Source organism: Erithacus rubecula (genome assembly GCF_903797595.1).
Source record: "Erithacus rubecula genome assembly, chromosome: 5".
In the NCBI taxonomy this organism is placed as follows: domain Eukaryota; kingdom Metazoa; phylum Chordata; class Aves; order Passeriformes; family Muscicapidae; genus Erithacus; species Erithacus rubecula.
The window spans coordinates 66,281,961-66,309,600 of record NC_136687.1 but is presented as its reverse complement, the minus strand read 5'-3'; the positions used below and the strand labels follow the sequence as shown (position 1 = coordinate 66,309,600).

Genomic DNA, 27,640 nt, shown 5'->3' with positions numbered 1-27,640 from the left:
AATGACCTTCATAAGCATGCTTTGCAATGAAATACAATGAATAAAGAAACGGAAGAAATAAAATGTCACCAAGAAAAAAACACAGGTGGCTATGGTGTATAACAAGAGGTGACAGGTGAAAAATAAAAAAAAAAGGCAAAATCCCTGTTTGCTTCTCATGTTGAAATACTGTTTAAAAAATACTTCAGCTTTTTGGTTCATAGAAGTTGAATTTGATCCTTACACATATAGACAGTGACAATTATGAACAGGGACGAGGAATAATTTGTTTGTTTGTTATTTAACAGTAGTTCATTTTTACAAGAAGTGCAGCCTACAGTCTTCCCACCTTTTAAATGAATTGGCAGACACTTGAGTTCATTCAGCACTAACTCAAGGTAATTTAGATAAATGCAGTCTTCTGTGTTTAGGTATGTACCAAAGAAGGGAACTTAACTAAGAAATAAATTGTATTTCAAGTACTATGCAAATTGAACAAGTTGTTCTTGCATTCGTGATTATGTAATTGTTTTGGATGAGTCAGTGCTTATTATTATTCAAAACATGCCCAGAGCACTATCATGTTTTTGTCTGTACAGTAATTTATGTTACACTCCAATAGTTACATCACAGAGTAGGAGGATATGTAAAATTACTGATTTTTTAAATCTGGTGCTCTATTTCACTATTCACTGGAAATCTCAAATGGCAAAATTAAAAATTCAACACAGCATCAGTATTCTGGCAATTCCACTACTTTGGACAATTTTAACTCTGCTAACAGCAATGTTAGCTTCTGTTATTAGAATTTGTTTAGTGCAAGATCTAACTCTCCAGATTCATCAGGGCAAAACTGTTTCATAAAGAGGAAACAACTTTTTTTACACCCAGCTAGGTGCTGCTGGGCATTAGAAAGAAAATGGGGACTCATGTTACTCCATTTCTTACTTCTTGGCAAAGCAATAAAGAAATAAATGTGTACTGATGTTATTTTTAATACAGGATGCAACAGAATCATGGAATGACTGTTCACACACAAAAATACCTAAGTTCTAAATGTTGTTTGGTGATACTTTTGCATGTAGAGCTAAATGCATAACTTTTAATTTGCCTGCACCAAAATAGGCAAGAAAATTCTGCTTGTCTTTAATGGGCAACAATCGAAAAGCAGGGAAGGAGCTCAAATTCTACAGAAAAATCAGACTGTCACCCATAAAAGTATTCCTTTGGCCCAAAAACATTAAATTCTTGTTTGCTTCATTGCAGGAAATAACACAATATATATCATACTTAGATGCTCCTGAATGAACTATAATTAGATCTCAGCCTTCACAGACATCAAAATATAAAGACTGCATTAATCTGGAGCTCAATGAACATACCTGAGAAATTTCTGGTAGCCAGCATTGTTGTCAAAATGGCCCCCTGTGTACACACACATTTTCTCAAATTAGCATCACACTTAAGTAAACTAAGAATGCCAACAACACAACAAAAAGGAAAATACATGAGTAAATTACATCAATTACTGAATTAACCCTGAGAGAATGGATTATCTCTGCACTACCTCTCATATGCCATGGCATGAGTGCATAAATTGTAATTTAATCTTAATTACACACCTATCAGCAATCTTGATATCTCAAATATTTACCAACTGGCAGTATGTAATGCACAAGCCAGGAGTATTCAGAGGCACAGCAATTATACAAAATACATAAATTAATATGACTTTACTATTGTTCATAGATTCTTTTCTTCAGGGAGGAACAGGAGCTTATTTGTAATGCACACATTAGAAAAGCTCATATCTGCAAAGTTATCATGTCTGGCCAGGAAAAAACAAAGCATAATTCAGATGAATAACCCTGAGGATTTTCCTTCAAGAAAATACTTTTAGTGTGTCTAAACATAGATGATTGTTATAATTTTGAATTAAAAAGAAAAGCTACATTCTATTCACTTTCGTAAAAAGTTTAAGCTCTTCAAGTCAAAAGCTTCTACCAATAGGTCCTTTAAGAATAATATTTAGAAAAACTCTGCACAGAGACCATTTGTTTTGCATACCAAACACAAACACAAGTTTGCATTCCTACCTTTAGTTTTCTTCTTGCATTGAATTTCTTCAAGCAATCTACAGTCTCTTGTCTGTGCATCATAGAGGCAACAGTAGAACGTTGCTGAGAAAAGAAGAATTATTTTAAGGCACCCATCCAGATGTTTAGCAGTTTGTTTATAACACACATATTACAACCCATGGTCCCAACTTGGGCCTTCATTTCTACCTTGTCTGACTATCCCATTGTGCTCCTTTTAATCAGCCTTTTCCATGTGTAAAGTCTGCTTGAAAAATCATGGTGTGGAATATACCGAGAACAGGAGGAAAATCCTGGATCCAGGAACGCCTCTGCTACCTGCAAACTGACTTTTCAGAAGTCCCTGAATTCCCTGCCTGCACATTTCATGCTTATCTGAACAAATTCAGGGAAATGAAGATGCAAAGCATTATCTAACTCAAAGTTACCTTCCTGCACTTGCTTCTCATTGAGAATTTAAAATAACTCTAATTTTCGCAGAGAATGTTCTGCACAACACAGTCAAGGCAAAGGAGATAAATTTGCAAAAATCTTACCCAAAAACTGAGATCTCAATATAGACCATTATTGATCATATCTCTATAATTATAATTTTACAATTTATAGTTACACAGCTGCATGAACAAGAACAGGGGTTATCCTCTAAACACATTCACTAGATGCTGAAGCAGAGCATTTGTCTGCCAAGTGATTGTGTTGAACCTGTGGCAATTACTTACACAGATCCATGGGTGCTTTAGTGCTTCTGATGCTGTGATACGTTTTGCTGGGTTGATGGTGAGCATTTTATTGATAAGGTCTTTTGCTTCAGGAGTCACCGTGTCCCATTCTGGTGAGGGGAACTTCAGAGAAAAAATCACACATGTATATTGTCTTGTACAATCTTGACACAATTTTACCTAAGGATCCAGTACTGGATTCAAATAAGAGAGCTTAAAAATTATAAGCCTCTGCCTTTACCTCATCATTGTTTACAAATTACCTAAATTTGAGGACCAACAGCCGCTTGTCTATTTAACATAACATGATTAGATGATGTTGCAGAATTTTCATATGCCACCATCTCAGCAGTTCTTAACTTCTCCCTCTAGGAAACTCCTGCTTAGAGGTACAATTATAAATAACTCAATTGACAGAGTAGGGTACATACATCATAAGCACCAGCCTTGATCTGCTGGTACAGCCTGTGCTGGTCTTCATCCCAGAAGGGAGGGTATCCCACCAGGAGGATGTACAGAATGACTCCTGCAGAAAATTCACACCAGTGTTAAGGGCTTTCAAGGAATAAACTCCAGAAATTACTTTTGCATCCAAAAACCATGTAAAACAAAGGGTTCATGAGTAACATCCCAGCCACCGGGATGGGAGAAATACCGCCCTTCATACTAGGGAATAAACAGTAGAAGTGGGTTTGACAAGGTAACTTCTTACAGAAAACACACAACATCAGACCAGCAATACTGGAAATGTTGATCTAGTTGGAGAAATAATATTCCATGATTCTGGATGTTCTAGAAAAATGCTTTTTTTACTTATGATTTTATCATGGCTTGTACTGTCTGAAAGATTGTATTATAACTATTCTCATGCAAAGTCAAATTTCTCTGTAGTTTGGACAATAAGAAATTGAAAAGACCACCTGCTAGCCTGACAGAGAAGATTCCTTGTGACTGAAGAAAAGTGCTTTCATGAATACAACCATATACAAAGAGTGGGTAGAAATGAAATAAGGAAACCAGCCCCTGTTCTCAGTTGGGGAGCTGCCACTTGCCAGCACCTCAGAAGGCAGTTTTGAGAACTGGGTGATAAAGCAATTGCCCCATACTCCAGTTCAGAAGACATTTAATTTTACAGTTTATACCTGCAGATGGGGCATATTGGTCAGACCGAATTTCAGGCTCCTTCTGAACCAAAGCTAAATGTCTAGCTCACAGTATGAGCTGGTGTGTTTTCTAACTAATTAGGCATCATACACCTGCAGCTATTCTTTTAATACTCTTTGAAAGTGTGTTGTGTAGACATGGCCAAGAATGCCATGATAGCAAAACTTAGTAAATCATTTTTAGAAACGGAAGCTTGTAGGATGTAACAAAAAATCCACTGACCTCTACTAGAAATAATACTGAATTTTATTAAATACCTACTTTCTGATGCACAATATAATTTACCTTGGGTATAATTTCTCACCAGTACAACATCTTAGATTGGACTGAATATGACTTTCAGAATAAATTCTTACCACATGCCCACATATCCACAGGTTTTCCATAAGGATCTTTTCGTAACACTTCTGGAGAAAGGTATCCTGGAGTACCAGCAAAGCCTGTCAAAAGGCAAGTTAACTCTGGTCAAAACTTGTACATGCTCTGCAAAAGGCAAGTGATTCTCCTCTCAGCCCACAAGACTCAGGACAACATTTCCCAAGCCATGGACATGAAATGCTTCATTTGCCCATTTGTTTTTTACAGCACATGACCTAGAGGTAATGCTGACATTATGGGGGACCAGCTAAAAAAGGAGAGGGGCACCTACTGTATCCTATAAATTAGGAGGTATTTGTTGCACAAAATTAGAGCTACATCTAATACCATCTTTCTACTGCAGAACTCATTTCTGCCACATCATTCCACTTTTGGAAACCTCTTTACAAAAGTTTACAGGAAGCATCTCTGAAGCAATCTGGCCTTTAAAATTTATATGTTCTTCATCCTTTATTCATTACCAGCAGTGCTGTTTTCTCCGGGTAGAGATGCAAAAGGCAGGTAAAAATATTACTTTTCTTAGGACACTGTAATGGATAAAAACTTAATGACTACTGACAGTCTGCACCACTTCAGTGAGTGTGTCTGCTCCTTCAAGCATCTTTGCCTAAAATAAATGCTTGGGAATTCCTGAGAGGTGAGAATTTGGTTGCTTTCATGAAGGACCACATGCCATTTGTGCAATACCACCCTAGTTTCCACAAAGCTCATGAGAGATGGTGATAACATTTAAATTGTACAGCTACATAAAAAAAGAAGCCTTTGCCCTGCAGTCGCAAATTATTTTGGAGTGGGAGGAGGAAATGAAGGAACACATTCTGTAAATTCTACTGAGAAAAGAGCTAAAATGCAGTCATGAAAAATAAGCTTTTTTTTTTTTAGGCTGCTGATATGGAAGCTAGGAATTGTTAAGGAGTACTATCACACAGGAAACACATCTTAAGCTCCTTAGAGAAGCTGAAATATAGATGTTCTAAATGGCTTTAAAAAGAGTAGTGCTTATTTTAAAGGGGAAGTGAAGTTGTCTTGACTCTAAAACTTACCACAGCTCAATGAACATTATTATGCAAGACTTGAAAATAAACTTTAAATCAAAAATAAATATAGTACTTAGTTAACCTTATCTCTCAATGAAGATACAAAATAGATCTAAACTGAAACAATTGGTTCAGTTTTGGTACACAGAATCAGATAATAGTTTGGATTGAAAGGACCTTGAAAATCATCTTGGTCAAGCCCCCTGCCACAGGCAGGGACACGTTTCACTAGACCACATTACTCCAAACCCTGTCCCTGTCCTTGGACACTTCCAGGGATGGGGCAGCAACAGTTTTTCTGGGCAACCCTTACCAGAGCCTCACCAGCCTCACAGGAACAATTTTTCCCTAGTATCTCATCTAAACCTACTCTCTTTCAGTTTAAAGTGATTTCTACTTGTCCTGTCACTACATGCTCTAGTAAAATAGTCTCTCCCCAATATTCTGAGTGATTTAAAACAGCAAACACAGAAGGGTACACAGCCCTGACCTCAGTTAAAAAAAAAAAGACAGGAGGAAATAGCTAAGTGTAATTTATCAGGTAATTTTGTAACTGCTCAGAGAGACTCCCAAACAAGGGTGTACATTTCAGAAAAGTACTGCTGCTTGTAGTAGCTCCATTAGGCAAAGCACCTTGCAAAGGTGGAAACTGACTGTGCAGTATCTAGAAGAGATTGCATCACCTTGTACTCCTATCTCTGTATGATTTCTGAGTGTCCAGAAGACCAGACAAAATCTGTGCTTTGCTGAGCTCCACCTGCCTGACACCTTCCCAGTTAATTAAGCACCTGCTAAGAAGGAGCAGGTTTCACAGAGTCATCAGGTTGTAAGAGACCTTTAAGATCATGGAGTCCAACCCATGCCCTAGCACCTCAACTAAACCATGGCAATGTTGCAACTAAACCATGTCAGGATTTTTACAAACAGGCAAAGAACAGGTTTGTTTTACAAACATGCAAACCAGGGAAGTATGCTGTTGCATTCAAACACACAGAGTTTGAGGCAGTTTTCTGCTGAAGCATAGCCATGGTTCAAGCAGGAAAGGGATCATCACACCAGAGGACTATACCAGAGAAAAGGAAAAAAAAAAAAAAAAAAAGAAAGAAAAGCATACTGATGCAAAGCTATAATCAGAATCAGTGCACACCATGAGTCACTAAGTGCTGCAGAATCCAGTAGAAAGCAGAAAAATCTTCTGAAAGGGCATGGAAAAAAGTTCAAAACACCCAGTGCATCAGAGTTCATGTTCTGCCCTGTTAACACAATCCTAAAGCTGAAGGCAGTCCCTTGGACCACTCTGGACAGGTTTTGCAAAGCAAATTCCAAAAAAGGTACAGAACCCACTCATCGAGTACCACAGTTTTTTTTTAAAGATAGAGTGCCATTAGACTACCTTCTTTTCATTACCTTGCTGACTCCTCCTTACATATGTATTTTAAAGACATTCTGTGCCCTTCTCCCAAGTTCTCTTGATGCTATGAGTCTAAACAAAGCATTTCACAAGAACCAGATGACCAAAAAACTAAGTGCAAGATTTTCAGGGCACTGCAACCTCCTCTGCATCACCTGCTGGTACACTATGTACAGCAAATATTCCTGAAGTCAACTTCAATCTGCTGAATTTTTTTAAAGATGCTTCCTGTTTACCTGATGCTTTTGTCATTTTAATAAACCACTTGTGTTTTGTCTTGCTTCTATTTTGCTCCTTTTGAACTGGTCTGTTTGTTGATGTGCAAGAGCAATCTCCTCCATCTTTTGTGGATTACTGAAATCCATTTATCAAAAGGCTGGATTTAAAAACAACAGGCTGGCTTATAAAGCTGCCAACATATGTCCAATGGTACTGCCTGTGCATCTACATGTACTTATAGCTGTGAACACTCAACCTCCCAACTCCCTGCCCATAAAAACCTTTCTGCTTTTGTTCCAAGCTTACAACCACTTTGTTCCATTTCAAACTGCACTTTCTAGCTACTCTGAGGGAGAGTAGGCAGCTGCTATAAATATTTTATTGTGTAATTTTTTCCACCTGGGATTTACAATAAACCTTTCCCCATGCTTCACATCTGTTCAAAGAGGGTGGTACGTGAAACGTGTATCACAATTGTGCACTATCGTTTAAAATTACCAGCATTAAATATTTTTCCACCATTCTCCTTGGGGCATCTATTAACTCTAACAAGCAATGTCTAACTGTGTCTGGCTACAGCCTCAGGTGTTCAATCCCTCCCAATTTTTCCTTTCATTGAAGTCACATTGCAAAGTGCTTCAGAATCAAATTTTCAGATGTTTCCAGCTGACAGAGACCTGTTCAGACAACATGTTATGATGACTGGGCAGGCACACTCAGCAGTATTACCCTACTGTCTTATTCCTCAGTCAACTGAGGGGAAACCACCAGTCTCCTTCTCAGGTTCTACACCCCTATTTCCTGCTTCTAGATACTCAAGAGAAAGTGGAAGAAAAGGGATTGTGTGCACCTAAGTCAAATGCACAGGCTGACAGAAGCTAGCACAAGCTGGGAATCAGGAAACCCAGGTTTTCCAGGGCCAAAGGGTCACAGAGCTGCACGTTTCACTCTGGGGTGACAGTGGGGCAGGTGGGGGGTATTAACCACATTGCTGAATAAATGGTAATGAAAAAATGATATTTACTTACCAAACCAAGCCTGTTGTTCTCCCTGGACTTCTATAGCCAATCCAAAGTCTGCCAGTTTTACTGCCGCTCCCTTGGATTTGCTAGCTAGAAGTAAGTTCTCAGGCTTTTTTCAGAGAGAGAAAACAATTGAGATGAAAAGATAAGTAAATACATTTTAGACACTTGTTAAAAAAATCTTTAATTTTAGTTACGGTAGTCTGGAAAAGAACAAATACTTAGAGGAATGAAAAAGAGAAGAAACCCATGTGTTTTTTCCATAAAATTGCAAAACTTGCACTTCCCATTGCTATGTGGAAACAACCACCAGGCCTGTAACCAGCCCTCATGAGCTCATGCCAGCAAGACTAAGAACAGTGTGGAGAGAAGGAGAGCCAGAATGGGCATATGGAGCTGTGACACCTGCTGGTGTGACAGGACAGTCAGAGACTCCCAAGAGCTCACTACTGGAAAAATGGGGCAGGAAACTCCCAAAAGACAGAGATTCATTGATGACTAGCCTAGCCCATGCAGTGTGCAGGATCAGGCATCTACAGCTGTCAAATGGACATGTTCTGCATGACATCCCAACAATAACAGCCCTGTGATTGTATTTGTATTTACAGAGCAGGTGTATTTACATTGCAAATCTTTCAGCAAAACCAGCACAACCACATTTGTGCCTGCAGAGACCTTTATAAATAACCATGTTAGTTGGTGAAAAATCCCACTTGGCTTTTTTTATAGGGTGTGTTGGTCATATCTGAAATGAAATGCTACGGTAACTCACACCATTAGAGGTAAAGGATTTGAACATAACAATTATGTTCATTCTACTGCTCATAATGAACCCAGTTAGCAAATACATCAAATGTAAATTGCCCAAAGACAACTTTATTGTATATATGTTTAATATATAAGTATATAAGTATATATGTTTATATATAAAAATACAACTAAAAAAGGTGCTGTAGAAATCGACAGATTATTTCAGGGAACTGTGACCCTCATGGCATTTTCTTGCCATATCTATCTTACCAATTCCCATGATTTTTAAAAAAGGTTTTGTTCTATATTTATAGAATAACAAAACCTCACTTTCACAGGTATTGCTGTAACTCCTCAGAAGCAATTTCTGCAGTGGCCTGTGACAAGGGACTTCACTATAGCCAGGCTGGTGCTGGGGCCCCAATCCTGCAAACTCTTCAACATGTATTCAGGTTCAACCCAGCAGCAATTGTATCACTTCCAAGGGACTATTTATGTGATTGCAGTTAATCCCATGCATGTACTGAGGTTGGAAACAATTAAGATCATAAGCCTCTTTCAGCAAAGCCTGTCTTTAATACATGTCAGGCAGGTATCCAGCAAAACATACTTGAGCCTAAGTAAGACCTCAGCCATGGTGATACTTCTATTAATTAACAACACAACAGGCCCTGACAAACTCTTTAGTCTAAAGGTGTTTTTTTTCCCTTCTCATCAAAGGAACATTTTTTCAATTTACCAACACTGTTCTCTCACTCAACCCTTTGTTGCTATGTCATAGATTAGACTATATTAAAAAACTTTCATCAATAGTTACTTGATGAATTTTTTATTTTCACAGTTTTAAAATTGAGATGAAGGGTCCTCAGAACAATATATAATCTTTATATTCACTTACCAGTGACCACCTCAACTACATTATATGAATCACTGAGTGCACAGCTAAGGACTCTTCTCTAGGTTCATCAACACTCATCTAAGCAATGTCGCACTCCTTGCCATTTAACAACACTAGTTTCAACACACAGTCACACAGTTCTGCAAGGTTTCCTCTCAGAATGAAAGAAGTTCACAGTAATTAGTTCCTGGAATGCCGTTCTTGTATAAAGCTCTTAAAGCAATGGATGATCCTATTTGGTTGTGACCTTCAGGCAAGCCAAAAGCAATGAAAAGCCTTATCCTTTTGGATGAAATACAAGCACTACCCCACCGAGCACATACCACTTTCCCAAAAAGAGATTCTGTTCAAAACACTGCTTTTGTGTTTTCTGATGCTGGTTTGGTGTTTTGTTGGCTTTTTTGTTTCTGTTCTCCTCTTGGGATTGGTTTTTTATTCCATTGCATGTCTCTTCTCTGCAGAAGTACCACTTTAACAGATGAGTATGTTCCTCCAAACTTACTCCCATGCCAAAGACAACAGTCTTGGGCCATGCCATGTGGGACTGTGTGCTTAACCAACATGCAGCAGCTGTCTGAGGCTGGCCAGAGGCACGTGGGTGATTCTCATGCATTAACTGGGAGTGAGTGCAATTACTCAGGAAACATTAACAGGACTGTGAATTCGGTGGTGTCACCTTGTGCTCCCCGGCGATGGGCGGCAGCCAAGCATGCACAATGGCACTGTTAACTGCTAAAATTACTTACAAATAAATTAATGTGATTTATGCCACACTTTTCCAAAGGTCTTTAATCCTTAAAATACCCAGTATTTAAGGCTCTGGGCATTTTTCCTTGAATATAACTAAAGCAGCCACTCTTTGGTGGCAGGTAAGAGGGGCAAAAGCACAAAATCACCAAAGTTTAACAAAAGCAGGAATGTTACAACCCTACAAGAACTGGAATTCCTACCTGGAAGTGCACTTTTGCTAGCTGGTAAAGCCAGGTTGCCACTGCTAAGCTAATTTTTTTCTGGGTCTAGGATCCACCACCATTCTGACTTATGACAGTGATTACAAAGACAGCAGCAACAAGCACTTCGTCAGGCCATAAGACGCTGCAAAAGCTCCTGTCCATTCACTACTCAATCAGCCTAAAAGGAAAGTTAAATAAAACTAGATCATCCAAAATCTCCCCAACCCCAAGAATGCCATCATGTTGTGGACTGAGTTATTGGAAAAAAATCCATCGAGTTTTGCAATTTAAGGATCCATGCCAGCCTATAAACACCTTCCACATCTTGCTGCTCTGCTCCTGGCATCTTCTTTTCAGCACATGGCGTTCTGCTCAGATTTCACCACAGTCTTTCATTTAATTATTTGGGTTTTTTGGCTTTCGCCACAAAGCTGTAACTGAAGAAGGATGGTTTTCTACTTCCTCAAGTTTTCACTTTCCCAAATGAAACTGGGCACTACAGCTTGGAAGAAACATTTTTTCTCACACTGTTTTTTTTCAATTCATCCTGGATTTGCCAGAAAAAAAAAATCCACACATGGTCTGGAGTAGGCAACAGCTGGATTTAATGCCTTTCCCAAAGAAAAAGTTGTTCTGTGTGAATGTATGAAAAGTAATAGAAAGCATCCTTTATTCCATCAGCTTGCATAGCTACAATCCTGTTTTTTAAAATTCCTTTTGATGCTAGAAGCATAGGACTGCATGTATGGTGTGGATAGGAACCACTGGAGCAGCTGGACAAACTTGACATCCTTCCATTTAAACTCATTCCATGTTACCAAGCTTGCCATGCAAAATTTACAGATTAGACAGAGATTTGTCAGTCTCCTGTCGCACGAATGTGACACAGGAAAATCCAGAAGTACAAAATAGGTAGAAAATTTGGGGTCTGCATCTTTGAAACTCATCCTGATCTCTGAGCTTTTGGAGCAAACCCCTTTGTGTTCCTTGATGACAACATAGAACTTATAAAGTCGGACAAGAACAGCCTGTTTGGGAGTAAAGGTTGGCAAGAAAGGCGATAGCATTCTGATTCCAACCTTATTAGTCATGATAACCACTAGAAACTCTTATTCTAGGAGGAAATTTCTGCTCCCCAGAACTCATTCAAAAGAAAAACGAAAGGCCAAGAATGCGTGTTTTGCTGCCTTAGCCCACACACCTTTTTTTTTTTGCCTCACCAAGGGTCTGATAGTTCAGACTTGCACTGGATTTCAAAATACATCTTCTTTTCCTTGAGGATCGTGGAGCTCAAGTGCCCAAAAGGTAGGCTTGCTAGGAGCTCTGGGACAGCCTTCTCTCTTGGAGCCTCACAGTAAAAGAAAATCATCTTGACTTGCTTCTTTCCTTGCCAACGTATTTTCAAGGCATAAAGCAGCAGATGTCTCTAGCCATTTGGATATGTACACAGTTAAGAAAGAGGGAATGCTCTCTCAGCACAGAGTTTTCTTTAGAAAGGTTTCTATCCCAATGTTAAAGCTCTTCTGGAAGGAACTGGACTCCTCAAGTGACTGTGGTGAGAACACTGTAGAAATTCCTGCTTTTTAAGGTTGTTTTGTAGCCCAGCCATCATCTGGAGGAGAGAGAGGTCTGTGTGCCAGCCATCCCAGAGCAGCTGACCTTCTGTCACAAAAATGCACAGCATGCAAAGGCTACTGTGCTTCCCAGAAGCACTCAAATTCTGCTGATGAGAGATGGGAAGTTGCTCTCATGCCCTGCCCCAAAAGCTCTGGATAACACAGAGGAAGACCGTGTATTCAACAAATACACGCAGTGCTCAAAAAACACCTTTTGTTCTCCCTGTACTGCCAGGTACAGGCCAGCCTCGAGCAGATTCCCTCTGCTGAGCACGAGCTTGCTCTTGCAAGTAGGTGAAGCCAAGTTAAAAACAAATGAACCAAGGGGAGAAACAAAAAGAGGGAAGCATTTACATTTCGGCTGCTGGCGGCCCTGTGGGGCAGGGATGCTGCTCCGGGAGGGCGGCGGGGCAGCAGCACTCACCTTGAGGTCGCGATGGACCACGCCCATCTGATGGCAGTGCAGCACGGCCTCCAGGATCTGCTGAATGCAATGACTGCATGCAAACACCATGGGCGCCCGTTAGTTCCAGCAGCAGGCGGCGGGGCGGCGGCCGAGGGCGAGGCCGGCGTGGCTGCGCTCCCGGCCCGGCCCCGCTCGGAGCGCGAGGCCTCAGCGGCGCGGGGCCGCCCTCACACACAGGCGGCGGGGCGGCTGCTTTGCCTTGCCAATTAGTAACAATGTTTTTTTTAATGGTAATTTGTTAAAATATGAAATGTTGCCACTAATTCAAGGTCGTATTAAACATTTGGCATGCTCTGCGCTTTCTCCTCCTCGCTTACTCAGAGTCTTCACAGAGGCATTAAAGAATTGCAGAAATGGTTAGAAATCGCAGCGCCCATGGGGGTGGTCCCCAAGGCCCCTCCAAGCCAGGTGCTCCAGGTCACCAATCAGCTGCCAGCCGCCTAATTCAGCCGGCAATTGGCGGCACGGGCCTGAGGCTCGTCGCCCCGAGCGCAGCAGCGAGGGCCGCTCGTCCAGCCGCTGCCCCCGGGCCTCAGCAGAGCCGCGGCGGTGGCGTCTGCAAGCTGCCATACATCACAGGCAGGGCCAGGCGGCACCCGGCACACGGCACCCGGCACGGGCAAAGCCCAGCGCCTCGGCAGGAGCCAGCGTTGGGGCAAGCGCCCTCCTTTTGCCATGATGTATATCAGGCCTGTAGACTTGCGAACTGGAAAGAGGCGTCATGCAGTATTGGTCGGACCGGTCGTTCAGAGGGTGAACAGGATAGGCAAGGGTACATCGCAGACATCCCACCCTCTGCCCCTACCCAGCGGAAAGAAAACCCCAAAATTCTTATATCCAATTGATGGGCACCAGATACTGACCTTCAGGTCTCTGTGAACTATGCCATTTAGATGACAATGATTAACACTTTCTAGAATCTGCTGTATACAATGACTGCAAAGATACAAGGGCAGAATGGAAGGGAGAACATTTTAAAGGCACATAATCACATTAAATACAAAATAAAATAAAACTTAAAAAGAAAAGGGTAAAGAACAAAAACAATTTTACACCTCTTGACAAGTCTTGATCGTAGTTTGAACTGGAAAAACAACATTGTTGAATATAGAGATATTTCCAGCTCCAACATATCCAAAAAATGAAAAACCAAACCAAAAAAGACACTTTAACATGGAACATATGACACCTATGAGACAGGATCATCAGACTGTATTTTCATTCAGCAGCATGGAAGCTTTTTCCAGTTTCCAAAAACTGCCACAGGAAAAATAAAGTGGAGGCGGTAAAACAATTAGTGGCATGTTTTGGTTTTCTTAATTTTTTGTGGTGAAGTTAACATTACAACAAGGGCTGAAACAAGAAAATGGTTAGAAGTGAGATGATATACAGAAAACAAATGAAACAAAAAAAGTCAAAAGCTAAGGAAAAGCAAAACATTTTTCATTTTGAATTGAATGGTTTCTTTAAAACGATTAGTGGAATAAAGCCAAGTCATTCAAAAAGGTGGCATGCATTTTCATTTAAAATCATGTCCAGCTCTAGTTTAGTTAGGAGTCACTTGGGGAGTGAAAATGCACACTAAAAGCTTAGATAAATATTTTGGTTTGGTGCTTTCAGTAACTGAACTAGCACCTATTTTTCCTTACCCAGTTGCAAGTTTTGGCCAGTCTCTAATGCCAAAAAGCACAACTAAAATATTAATATTTAGGAGCACTGGAACTTTTTTCAGATTTTTTTTGGCACTACAAGAGCTTAGAATTTTGTTTTAAAGACATTGTTGTGGCACAAGTGAGTGATAAGTAAAGCAGAGTAGTCAAGATGCTGCTCATCCAAAACCTTTTGACCATGGAATTCAGAAGGAATGGTCATAATCAGTAACTGGAGCCCAAGCCTGAAAACCCTTTCTTAGGCAAGTAGTTCACAACTCACTGCACTGTTTGTCTGAGTACAGACTACTGGCGTGAGCAAGGGCTTGCAGGAGCAGACCAGTGTGACAGTCCTGGGAGAGGCATCCACAGAGAACAGGAACTATTGCTACAGGGATACACACATACACACACTAGGTATATTTTATACATATTTATATATATTTATATATATATATATATATAATATACAAAATACAGAGATGCATCATAACTAGATACTTCATTTATTTGGTCAAAATTTTCCTGAAATTATAACACACATATATATATATATATAATCTATATATATACATGTATATGCACAATTCCTTCCAACACATCCTAATTCTAGAACAGAAAAAATCATCATTGCAATTTTTCCTTTTAATTTCCAACTACCTTAAAAAAACACAAGGACACCATATACTGGCCTTTGGCATCAGTATTCGGAATTTGTTTCAATTATAGCAAGAAAAAACGATTTGAAAATTTTTTAAACACAGCTCCTCTTTTTCTACCCCACCTAAACCTTACTGCTGTTTTTTCTTCTACAGGGTGTTTTGCTATGTGTTGTTTATTTAAATGCCTAAAGTATTGATCTTTTTAGCATTCCTATAGATGCAGTAAGATCTGGAAGTGGAACTTCCTAATATTCAGAGTAACTTCTTGTCTATTCATTATTATGCTATTACTCTTTTTAGGAATACTTAATTCTTTCTGGTCATCTCCCAGTGATCTCCAAATGTAAAGGCATAATTTAAAATTACACGTACTAAATACGTACTATTGGGGGTGTGTGTTTGTAAACACACAGAAACATGAGGATTCTTTTAATTTACTATAAGATCAACTTCTGTGAAGAGTGTGGTGGTAGAACATACTTTCTTTAAAGTAATTGACCACAATATTTAGGATTCTTAGTTTTATGACAATATTTAAGATTTACTATTATATGAGGACAAACATGAGATAAGTAGTCCTGATACTTTATGCATGCAAATTATGATAATTGTCAACTTATTATTCAAGTTTTTCAACAAGCGCTTGCAGAAAATTGCCAGAGATTTCACATTTGAGCACAGACTATGAGACACACAGTGTAATTGCTTATGGATGAAACACAACAAAAATTTTCTAATTGGAAAAGGAAATTAGCACTTCTGGACTAAGAACAAAAAATCAAATTTAATGCAAAATTCTTTTAAGACCAACTTATGCTTCAAACTTTGATCAGCAAAAGTAAGAATTCATGGAGGAGATACTTGAACTATAATGTCCAGTTTGCAGAGGAAACAATGGGTAAAATTTTAACTAATTGAGATCCAACTTCAGCTTTTTCAGATTAGCAGAAATCAAGACTCCCCATGAGTTCTCCACTACACAGTCGTGAGTGCAAACTGCCAAACTCTGCCCTTCCAAGTCTAAGAGAACTCTTGGAGAAATCCTAGAGTCTCACAGACTGTGCTGGGAAACTGATGCCAAACACCAGGATATATTTAAGTAACTATCCTAGAATTATCAAAGGCAATATTAGAAAAACAAATTACTTACCTGGCATCTGCTTCACTATAATACTCTCTTGCAACTATATCTTCAAACAATTCACCTCCAGTGACTCTGTTAGAAAAAGCAAGATGGGGAAAAGGAGATTTCAGAAATGAGAATGTGCACCTTGAATTAACTTGACAGAGAGAAGTCAGAGAGGAGTAAGTGAAATATCTGTATGGAAATGCAAGAGGTTTTGCAGCAAGGTGCAGGAACTAAACTGGAAGGTTTGTCCATCCAAATCATTATATGAATAAAATGGATGTGGTGAAAGTGCAATCATAAATAGGAAATAAAAGCCAAGGGCAGCAGCATATTGGGCAAGATGCCAGACAGTAGTTATGGTTGTCAAAAGGAAGGAGTAAAACCACAAGGATAAAGGGAACTGACCAACCAGGAAAATCATGCCTAAAGTTCAGTACAGTTCAGGATAATTTGAATACTGTATTATTGGGCAAAAGTAAAAAATGCTAAAATACAGCAATGATAAAAAAGGAAAAGGTTCTTTCAGTGTAGGTGAAATCACAACAGAGGTGTGTCCAGTTGCTGGCTTTTTGTGCTGTGGATAGAAAGAACATTGCTGAGTTGGAATGGAAGAAGCAGTAGAAACAGGGTACCTTAATCAGTTTAACTGATCAGCAGATTTTCTTTAGAAAATTTTCACTTATCTTTGTAGAGAAAGTAGAAATAGCCTAGTTAAAGTGCCACTGAAACTAAGTACAAGGGAAGAGCTGTATGATCCCAGTGCCAGTAACAGAAGTGGCTGTGCATTGTCACATACTCAGGAGCTCGTTGTACAGCCATTGGTTTAATGGTAGAAAGTGGTTAAAAAAAAATAAAACTGTGTTTTTATATCACAAAGATCAGTCCAGAATAAGCCCTGAGCAGGACAATGCCACAATCTTGAATTGCATCTGAAACAGGGTGCCAGTAATGTCCTCAAGTGCAGTAGTAAAATCTCTCCTCATACTGTACCAGTTCTGGTCACTCAAACTCAGAAAAGTGAAAAGCGTAGCATGAATAGAAAAATTGCAACCAGGCTACCCAGTCACTCACTCACCAGATCTCCTCAGAGAAGCAAACCCAGTTGAGCTGGGCAAAACAAAGGTTAAGAGGGATGAAAATAAATACTGAAGATGAGCCTAAGCCTGCATCTCCCTAAAGGGGAGTTGTAAGGGATAACATTGGTACATACATGAGCATGCAAAACCTATGAGTAAATAAAAGGTTAAAATAAGGAGAAGTTTTCTCGCTTGTAGCATGAAGATTAATGAGCTTTTCAATCATTTCCTAAAAGTTGTGTGCCTGTGTCACAAGAGAAGACTCAGCACAGGAAGACCTTCCCGTAACATTTCTCTCATGATATATATAGGCTGACAGACCGGCACAGCTAAACACAATTCTTCACATATACAGGTGCTTACATAGATAATTCCTACATGAGATCAATGGTTGTATTTCATCACTGTTACAAATGTGAATATTAGCATGTTATGTTTCCAGTAAATTCCCAAATGTAAAAACTTGACTGCACAACAAAACGCTTCAAGATTGAAATTAAAAATCTATACTACAGTGAACACAATTACTATTGAATACAATTCAGTTTATTAGGATTAAAAAATTAAAGGTGAGAATACTTGGAATGTTCAGAACTGTAACATTCACTTGCAAACTGCTGTACTGACACTTTGTTTAGGAGCCCAGTTTTCAGTCACATTAAATGATGACAGAAATGCCCTGCTCCCTTCTTGGAGAAGGCCAGTTCAAGAACTTGATTTTCATGATTTCACTTATATTTGGGTTACACCACCTTTTGAGTTTACACCTTACTGATTCTCAGCGTAGAGATTTTCAGGTAACAGAATGTTATTTTGTACAAAAGTTTGCAGTAAAATCTAGAGGAGGTAAAATAGCTTGTTACCTAATTTGTATTCTCTTTTTGTCTTCTGCCTTCCAGAGACTGGCTTTGGTTGCTGTAGCACAGAATGTTTGATTGATGTATATTTTGACAATCTTTCATAACTCTTTTTTGCATATATGTTTGTCTGCCACAGTTCTAGTAAAGAGGGATAATTCTCACTTTGTGATGAATGAAAAAAACAAAGCATCCTTTGATCTTACTCCTTCCTAAAACACTTACTTTTGATCCAAGCCAAAGAAAGAAAACAAGAAGCTTTAGTCATCAGTGTCTTTCAGTGGAAGAGAATACCAAATTGATGTTTGTTCTTCTCTAGCACGGAGGGAGGAAGGGGATATGAAATCTTACTTGCTGACACTAAACATTTGCTTGGTATTCACAACCATTGTTAAACAATGAAAAGATTAAAGCAGGAACAGAGCAGGTGAATTTCAGTGACAAGCAAACAAGCAGTCAGCAATTCCCACGCTCTGTCACTCCAAAGGAACAGCTCTCCCAAAAGAGCTAAGTGGCCACAATGATGAAGGAAGGCAGCGCAGTGCAGGGCACCAAGAGGGGACAGAATCACCTGCACATTTGGAGCTCTGGGCAAACCATGACAGCTGTGCTCGTGGCCTTGGCTCACTCAGTGTCCCTGAGCTAGGTGCCCCTGCAGCAATACAGATCATGGGCATCCAGGCCTGCAGGCTCCAGGAAGCCACTCACAAATGATTTTGGTCTTTCACCATAAAGCCACATGAGCAGATGCCAAGGTACTATCTCCCCACAGGATGCAAATGGCAATGGATCTCAATGCCTTTCTGACACAGATATGTATCTGGATTCTGGGAAGCTGCATTTCATGACAAGACATTCATTAAATTAGCTCTAGTAACTTTCAGGGTACAACCTAAAACCTACTGGTTTGTACAAATTGCTACAGTTCTTTTATGATTTTTCAGAAGAGCATACTAAAGTGGTGGCAAAGAAAGTACATGGGTTTGTTTACACAGAAGAGGTACAAGCAGCATGTAGAAACACCAAGGCCCTCTGCATCACTTTGAGAAAAACTGCTGGTTTATGTTTGCAAATATAAGAGAACAATTAAAAGAAATATACAAATTAGCACAGACAGTTAAACCAGCCTCTGATAATGATCACACTGGTGTAGTTTCCTCCTAGCCTACCTTTATTTCTTCAATTGCCTTCACAATGGAGTTGGGAGGAAGGACCTTACAGTGGCCATGGAATTATTACATTCATCTGTGGCCTTTATACTTCTGAAATAGAAACCCAGGCATTTACCTGAGGCAAACACTGTTTTGAAAATTAGGCTATTTTTTTGTATTTTCTGTTTATTTTACACAATATGGTCCCTGGACTTAGAAACCAAAAGCAAGGCCAGGATTCTTAATGTACCAATTGTTGCATCTCATCAAGTGCATTAAAACAGGAGACACTGAAAATAGAGACTCTCATTGACTTGCACAAGAGTCTTCAAGTGCTACAGCTGTTTCCATTCAGATACAGCAATTAATACTGACAGAATTGATTGGATTCGAACTCATCTAACATCATTAACACTGAAGACAGTCTCATTCGTGCTTAGCAACTGAAATGGTCCAACAGACGCAAATCCTGACTGCAGCTGCCTTAACCAATAGGGAAGGGGAGCAAAAACTTCATGAATTCCATTATTAAATTCATGAAGTTCATTGTTCAATACCCATTCTCCAAATGGATTTCTAGAGACACCACCTTCCATTTGTCACCAGGACTGCTCACCCAAATGCTTGTCTGTAACACAGTACTTAAACACTGTTCCTTTCTCCAGAAAAAAGCACAGCCAGAGGCATACAAGTGAAGCAACAGTCTGCAGACATCTCTATGGCATTCAATCCAAAGAGATTATTAGAAATTCAAAATAGAAAGTAACAACAGTTGTTTTTCCCTATCCCCAGAAAGGGCAGTCTTCCCCTTCACTTTCTTACGTGGGATGAAGCCTGAAAGAAATTTCTGCGCAAACAGTCGTACCGAATCCCACACAGTCTGAAAGAAATCATTAAGAAAATGACATGATGGCATGTGTGGGTGGAGTGACAGTGTTACACCACAGTCGGGCTCCTGCTGAATAAAAACTAAATAAAGGAAAGCAGGTTCTTGGCCTGTGTGTTCAAGAAGTGCATATGGTACCTTTTTATCGTGTCAGCTCTTTTATGTACTTGTCAACAGGGCAGTAACCACGTGTTTGTAAAAGGTGAAGTTTCACTAATAAATAGTCAGTATTAAAACAATGATTTCTTAATCTGAATGTGAAAAATTAATGGTGAACAGGCATTCTCAGTAATTTGGCAAAAGCTCCTCAAGAATGCAACCTGTTGCTTCTCCAAAAACGACAATCAGACAGCAAAGTCACTGCCTATGCCATTCAGACATGTTCTTTTTTGCAAAATAAATACTTTTTACAAAATCCTCAAACCACATGGTCAAAACATAAAAGCTTTATATAAATGATTGATGCTGTTCCTCTGCTTGTCCTGAATGGGACTGACAGGGAATGGAGGAAGTTCCAGTTAAGTCAGAACACTTCCTGTGCAACCTAGTTTTCTGCCAAGGGAGTATCTTTGGGTTAGGCATTAACATTTTATTGCAGAACACAGGCTCTGTTTGCTCCCTTACTATCGAGATCTAGATACTGTTATCTACAACTTTGAAGTCGTTCAAATGTTCTAGTTCACATCACAGCCATAACCCCCTGAGATAAATCTGGCATTATACATTAAATTTAAGGCAGACGTGAACTAACTGCAATTATAGTATGCCACAGTTTGTCACACTACAGCAGTACAACAAAGAAAATAAATAGGCACTGGTTTTTAAAAGGGATATTGTCCCTAGAACTAAGAATTCTGCATGCACTTCTTAGAAATGTTCTGAATTATGAAGCCTATTGCCATTCCAGATAGAAAGATTTCCTTTGAAGCCCTTAAGGGAAAAAAAAAAGAAAAGAAAAACAAGCCCCAGTGCATGTCAGAGAACAAATATGTGTGCTGTGCCCTGAAGTCATTTCCAAGCCAACAGCCACAGCACTTACCTGGGATAGACACAAATCACATACAAACTTCTATTAAGCCCAGTTAGGATTTGAGTCCTGAATCCAAAATGCCTTCACTGCAGACAGACTGTTTTATATGTGTGTATTTCTAGTATGAAATATAGTGCTGAAGAAGTCTTACCAGATTTCTTTAAAAAAACTTAAGTCAGAAAGTAAACCAGAATGTAAACCTGAACACAAAAGCACACGGTTTCTTTTGTGTGGGAAGATTCAGGTTCTAACTTAGCCATGCTGAATGCAAATACTTATGTTTGTATGCTTAGAAATGAGCTATTTCCCATTTGTGGGGAAATAATGTATTCTCCTCCTAACCAGGAAAACCATGGGGGGCCTAAGAAAGCTCTTCTTAGTATATAGGTAGGTGGGTGGGTGTGCTGTCTGTTAAATCATAAACTGCACTGGAAAAATTTACAATGTAAAGAGATAATTTTACTTAAGTAAGTTAGTTTTGCAATGCAATTCCTGTCATTCAGGTTTGTCCATATCCAAAACTATAAGCAGTAACTTTTCAAGTGAGTGGAAACGTTTGCCCATCCCAGGGAAGAATGAGGAAATCAGTTTCTCTTTTCAAGTTAAGAGCCTGAGACACACAGTTCATGCTGTCACCATCCCTGCTTCCACTAAACAGCCTTATCTGGAAAAAAACAAGCTCCATACAAGCCCTGTTGCTACACAAACAACTAACTCCAATTCCTGAAGCAAAATAGAAATATCAGTAGGAAACTTCCTTTCTATATGACAGGCACTTTACATTCTGAGTGGTGTCAAAATGAAACACTATAAAGCAGTAAAATATCAATCATGAAGGAGATACTAAAATAATTTTTCCCTCTCTAAACTCAGGCTTACCTTTTTAATCCAGCAGTGGGGATCTTCTATAAGGAAATTAGTGTTCCACATGTTTTCTTTTATCTTTCCTTTAGACAACTGGCTTGCAGCAAATACTTTTTTCTATTTTGGCTTTATCTCGGCAGGTATCACACAGCCTTTACTTACATAGCTATACTTTATATTAAAATCCACTTCACCAGTGGATTTTTCCTAGTTTTTAATAAAGAATTCTTACAGTGACATTTACAAATGAGTTCTTGCACATGCAAATGACCAAATATGTTCCTGTCCTTCCAGTTGTTTCCATCTATTTGTCCAGCTCATTGCACCAGAACCATGCTATTTGTCTCATGAGCTTGCATTTGCATCTCCAAGTCTGAACAGCACATCCCCAACATGCTAAACAAATGCAAAACAAATACTTACAAGTCAAAGACTAAGTAATGGAATCCTTCTTCTGATATGCTGTCATGGAGCCGCACTATGGAAAGGGGAAGAAAAGATAAACACCAGTCACCTTTTCCATGTCTTTGATGGCTTTTGTTGGTTTGGGGGAGAAGGGGGGTTATAATTCCACTGCAGAGCTGGTATTGCATCTCTGTGTGTCTCAGCGGAGGGATTTGGGGCTTTGTTTTAAATTCTCTACCCTCAGAATTGCCTTTTCTGTGACTCTTACTTTCCTCATGTCATGCGACCTTTTTCTCAGCAGTATTACACCTTAGAAGTTGTAAATAAAGCAGGATGAGGAAAATCCCCCCACAATTAGTCACACATTTCAGCAGAGTAATAACCTTCCAGGGCTTGTTAACAATTTCTCATACGTACTGGGAAGAGTTGTAAAGAGAAACCTCCTGGCCAGCACAGAGCATCCTAATGAAGCCCCCATGCCATGTTCACATACCCTCTCTGTGTCCAGATCTACAGCTTTCCTTGAAAATGCACTAGTCAGTCACAGAATCTTCCCTTCAAATTTTAAGAATTCACACCACATAGTGGTACAACTATGAATTAAGTCTTGCAGTTTTCCTTAATTATTTTAAATTAAATTGCAATTTCCAAAGGTAATACAGGAAGCTTTGACAGCAGTTTGATCCAAATAATTAACACTTATATAATCAAATGAACAAAATAGGGTATCCTAAAAGTGATCAATGGTCAAAGCTAAGCTGATGAAGAAAGCGTAGAAGAAAAGAATTTTCAGATCTCCCCAGATGGTAACTTTCTGTATTAATCATTTTTTATACATGACAAATAAACATGACTTTTAAACTTAATAATATTTAGCCCAGAGAAACATCTTGTGTTTACACAATACTGAAGAGAAAACCAGCTCTTGGCTGACTCAGTGTGCAGAGCTCGTGATGATTCAGAAGAGCCAAGTAGGTCTAAATCAGAGTTTGTGGTTTTGGCTGGTTCTGTGTTTCAGATTACTCCATGTTTTTATAAAGGGACAGCCAACACCACCCTCCAACCTCCCAAAGATCCCCAGACATCCCCAAATCAGCTTTCTGTGTGTGCATGCATTGAGCTGAGCTTTCAATATCCCCAAATGTCTCATCTTTAAAGCAAACCAAATGTTGGATGAGACACCATGTACCAGCTTAGAAGAACATCCTCACATTTCTAGCTCAAGACACAGACCCCTAAAACATTTGGCTGTTGGGCACATTGCTTTGTTCAGCAACATCAAATACACTCCTCATGAAATGGGATTTAGTACAGACCCTTGGGTATGTCACAGATGCTACACAACCCTAAATCTGTAAAATGTGGAGTGCAGCTGGTCTGCTTTGCATATGCATTTACAAAAAAGTTAACAATTCTTTAAGCTTTAATACAAAGCAAATGATACCTTTTGATAGAAAAGTCCTGCTCATGAAATAGACTAGTAAGAACTCAAAGCATGGCTTTTTCAATTCAGAGCAATGTTCACCTCTGCCATATCCCTGTTACCACGCAGGCCAGGATGGCACCATGGGAACAGGCTCCTCAAAATTCTGGTGTCTGCTTGAAGCAGGAGGTGCTCTCACTTTGCCACTTCCTTTTCTAGAACAGGACTTGGTTCCAAGTGCCTGCAGAATCATGGATCTGTCCCTTTGGACTAGAAAGAGGCTGTTATTTGAGATGATGGACAATGTTTTGCTCAGCCTGGGGAGCCTAATTCCTTGCTAGCCAAACTTGAGTCTGACACGTCTTCAAAGATATCTTCTTCAAGGAACACATGCTTTCTTTTCCTTTGCTCTCAAATGCCTGAATCACAGAAGTGAGATGGAACAAATCCTTCTCTGAATCATGATCATATGCCCCCAATTGTTTCTGAAAAGGAAAACAGGCTGAGGTAGCCAGGGAAGATGAGAGCTGCCTTTTGGCAAGAGTTTACGTTGGCGCCTTTGGTCAATCCAGGCGCAGGGTTATGTTTGTGAAGTGAAAATGCCAAATTAGTGAGGGCAGGGGAGAGCAATCTCTGGTGCACACAAAGGCTGAGTGCAGAGCAAAGGGTGCATGGTGGCAGAGAGGCTAATCCAGCATGGCCCAGACATTCTGCCTGCACTCAGCCTGGGATGCTGGGATGACAATTTGAGAAGATACTAAGTTTAAGGGGGGATGCACTACAAGAAGTATTGGTGCAGTCACTGCGGTCAGATACAGTTCTTCACACACACCTATCAGGGAGGACTCAGGCACGACAAACCAAAAGGCAGCAATTACAGAGATTATTCATCCAATATAATAACTCTCATCAGAAGCTCAAACTGCAATTCCTATTTCTACAGAGTCACAAAGCATTCATCAGTAGTAACAGTTCTATTTATCTTTTCTGAAAGGATTTCATTAGACCAAATCATTATTAACTGCAGATATTTCATCAAGGCTGTTATCAACAAACACATGAAAGGGCAGAAAGGAAACGGGGGTAACTCCTTTTCCTCCTGCCTTCTGTAGCCCTGTGGTCACTGTCCTCCACTGGATTCCAGAGAAGGTGCTTAACAACCTCAAACAAAGTCATTGCTCATAAGCAAAGCCCTTGGAATGTCTGATAGGAATCCAGGGAACTTAGAGCCCTTCCTTTTGGAGAAACACTGTAAGCCCACAAAACATCAGGAATAGCCCCACTTTGGATTCAGCACTGATTTTTGCCTGAAATACTTTCCAGTCATCACACTGGAAATACCCTAACAATAATTTTAGGGACAGCTCCTATTAGCTTGATTAGCTTCCATTTGGCCATTAGTATGGACCAGCTCCAATCTGACTGAAAAGTAAAATTATGTCCTTTATGCAATTTTCTGTGATGAACTGCATTATTTTGTGCCTATCCCACAGAATGCAGCTTGATATAATGGCCAAATAACTTTATGATCTCCTTCCTGAATTTCTGCCTTTAAAGAAAAAAAAAAAAAATAGTATTCCACATACTTCTACTGAAAATCAAATTTTTCCAGGCAAGGAGTAAAGTCAAACAGTAGATAGAGAGAAATTCTTGATGACAGAATTATTCAACCACATGCAAACCTATCGCCTAAAATATTTGCATGAAACTGCTCACGTGATCATTTTGCTAAATTTGGTATCTGAATTAGTTCATGTTACAAAGACAAATTATTGAAGAAGACTGAACTTTACACCAAAGTTATGTTGCATGGTCAGCACAGCATCTGCACAGATGTGCACTGAGGTGCCAAACCAACAGGCTAATGCTCCTAGGGAAAACTCTCTCTGTGCAATCCCATTCATTGTATCTATGAACAGATCATGGAAAGGGATTAAAACAGTCATTGGTAAAGACATTCATTTTCCTTTTGGTACTACAGATTAAGATCTGTGGACCCCCAGAGGAATCAATCCTGTAACTCTGTGAAGTTTGATATCTCAAATTAGTGCACCACTAGGAAGTTACAGGGCACATTCATCAGTAGTAGAGGTTTAAAATGGGCTTGAAAGTCACAAAAGCTTATGTCATATTTGCTGAAACATCCAAATTACTTCTTCAAGTTTCTGGTTTTCTGCAATGATGAAAAAGGTAAAAAGGATGCTTTCCCTCCATGTTCCCTTCCAAAAGTGTATTACAGTATTTACGCAGACCTTACATAGACCACTTACTAAACAAACCAACAAGCACCCCAAACCAAAACCCCCATGCCCTTTAAAAAATTAACTTAATGGAAGGAACTTCATGCAATGACTTAATTCAGCTTTTGGGTGTTTTATTAATTGGTACCTGCTTGCCAGTAGATATGGGATAAACTGTTGCATTTGAAAATGAAAAGGCAAAATAAAAATTGAAAAAAACTCTCAGTCACTGAAAAGCCATAACCAGATACATTTTTGCTCATATTTGAGCCACTCAGTTTTCTATTTCAAACACCTGTCTATAAGCATTTTCTGCTGTTCTGTCTCTGACAAAGAAAGCCTTGTGCTCAGCAGAATTGCTTGGCTGAGAAGTGGAAGATCTGCTGTGACTTAGCACTGTCTCAACTCACATCTACCTGCAAAGTCATCCTTTGCCACCTTTCCTGTTCTACTGCATAAAGCAAAGTGATGAGGGACAGAAAACAAAGTTACTGCTCAAACTTTACCAGAAACTCTTGTGAACATCAGTATAGGACCCTTTACAACAGTACCAAGAACTAAGACCAAAATCAGCATTCATCCTATAGCTTTTAACCTGCATCCCAAGAGAAATGTGCTGGGATCCCAAAGTAAGCAAAAATAACTGTGCATGAGGAAGCAGAACTGAGCATGCAAAACTTTGTGATCAGTGCTCAGGAGTGCTCCTGTTGGCTCTGATTTGCTCCCTTCAAACAAAACATCTTCAATGCAGCCTCATTCTGGGCACCTCCGTGCTCCACATCCTCTTTTGAATGCCTGGTGCAAACAGTATAAATAATCTCTGCTGAGCCACCAAACCCCTTGAATCAGTGGTGCATAAGAGTCACAGCTATAGCTCCCAGGCAGGGAACTCAGCACAAAAATGGAGACTGTGCTGTCCTCACTGCTCCTTACACTCACATTTCCTCTCACAGCACTGCTCTGCTGAGACCATGGAAGCCTGGGGCCCTCTATAATAAAGCTCATCAGGTACAGCAAAGAGAATTTGGTAAATATTAATAAGAGCTATTTCCTAAGAGTCTGAAATATTTAGAGGCCAATCTGCTAAGATTAGTACAGTAGCAATGCTCTGGGGCAGCTGCTTTCTGAAAAACACTAAATACAGAGTAATACTTTGCATATCTAAGAAAATAATCCTCCCCCATGCTGCCAAACACACCAGCAGTAAAATGCAATACTTACCGTCATTAAATGACTTCACGGAAATGTTAACTCCCAAATTCCTTCAAAAGGTATTTTTTTTATTACAGTGCAAATTCACAATTATTTAGGGGCAAAAACTTGAGAAAAAAAAGTCCTATTCATCTACATCTTAAAAAGTGGCATAATAAGAAATGATGGGAAAAATAAATAGGCAATTTAATATTTGGAAATACTGCCTTTTCTCCCAAGGCATTGCAAGTGTTGAGTACTATGAACAAAATGCCATATATTCCAAAAATATTCATTTGTGAGCAAAACCTACTCTCATCAAGGCCTTCACAATAAACAACAATATTCTGATTTAATGCCAGCCTCCTG

At 39.5% G+C, this 27,640-nt stretch overlaps 1 protein-coding gene across 39 annotated transcripts in view; it reads right to left on the bottom strand.

The window, feature by feature from the left end:
* The window catches only part of CAMK2D (calcium/calmodulin dependent protein kinase II delta), a gene marked incomplete at its 3' end in the record, with an annotated part of 117,084 nt that overhangs the window by 30,327 nt on the left and 59,117 nt on the right, over positions 1–27,640 (bottom strand). For 33 of the 39 annotated variants that reach the window (XM_079306786.1, XM_079306795.1, XM_079306804.1 and 30 more), the window contains exons 5-13: positions 22,436–22,490; positions 16,170–16,235; positions 13,572–13,644; positions 8,032–8,134; positions 4,315–4,398; positions 3,226–3,320; positions 2,795–2,917; positions 2,076–2,159; positions 1,362–1,404 (exon numbers count right to left, since the gene is read on the bottom strand). In XM_079306786.1, coding sequence (XP_079162912.1) covers positions 1,362–1,404; positions 2,076–2,159; positions 2,795–2,917; positions 3,226–3,320; positions 4,315–4,398; positions 8,032–8,134; positions 13,572–13,644; positions 16,170–16,235; positions 22,436–22,490 — 726 coding nt within the window. Of the gene's footprint in view, positions 1–1,361; positions 1,405–2,075; positions 2,160–2,794; positions 2,918–3,225; positions 3,321–4,314; positions 4,399–8,031; positions 8,135–12,666; positions 12,740–13,571; positions 13,645–16,169; positions 16,236–22,435; positions 22,491–27,640 lie in introns of those variants that run through there. The other 6 variants (XM_079306807.1, XM_079306808.1, XM_079306810.1 and 3 more) reach the window with 4 other exon arrangements.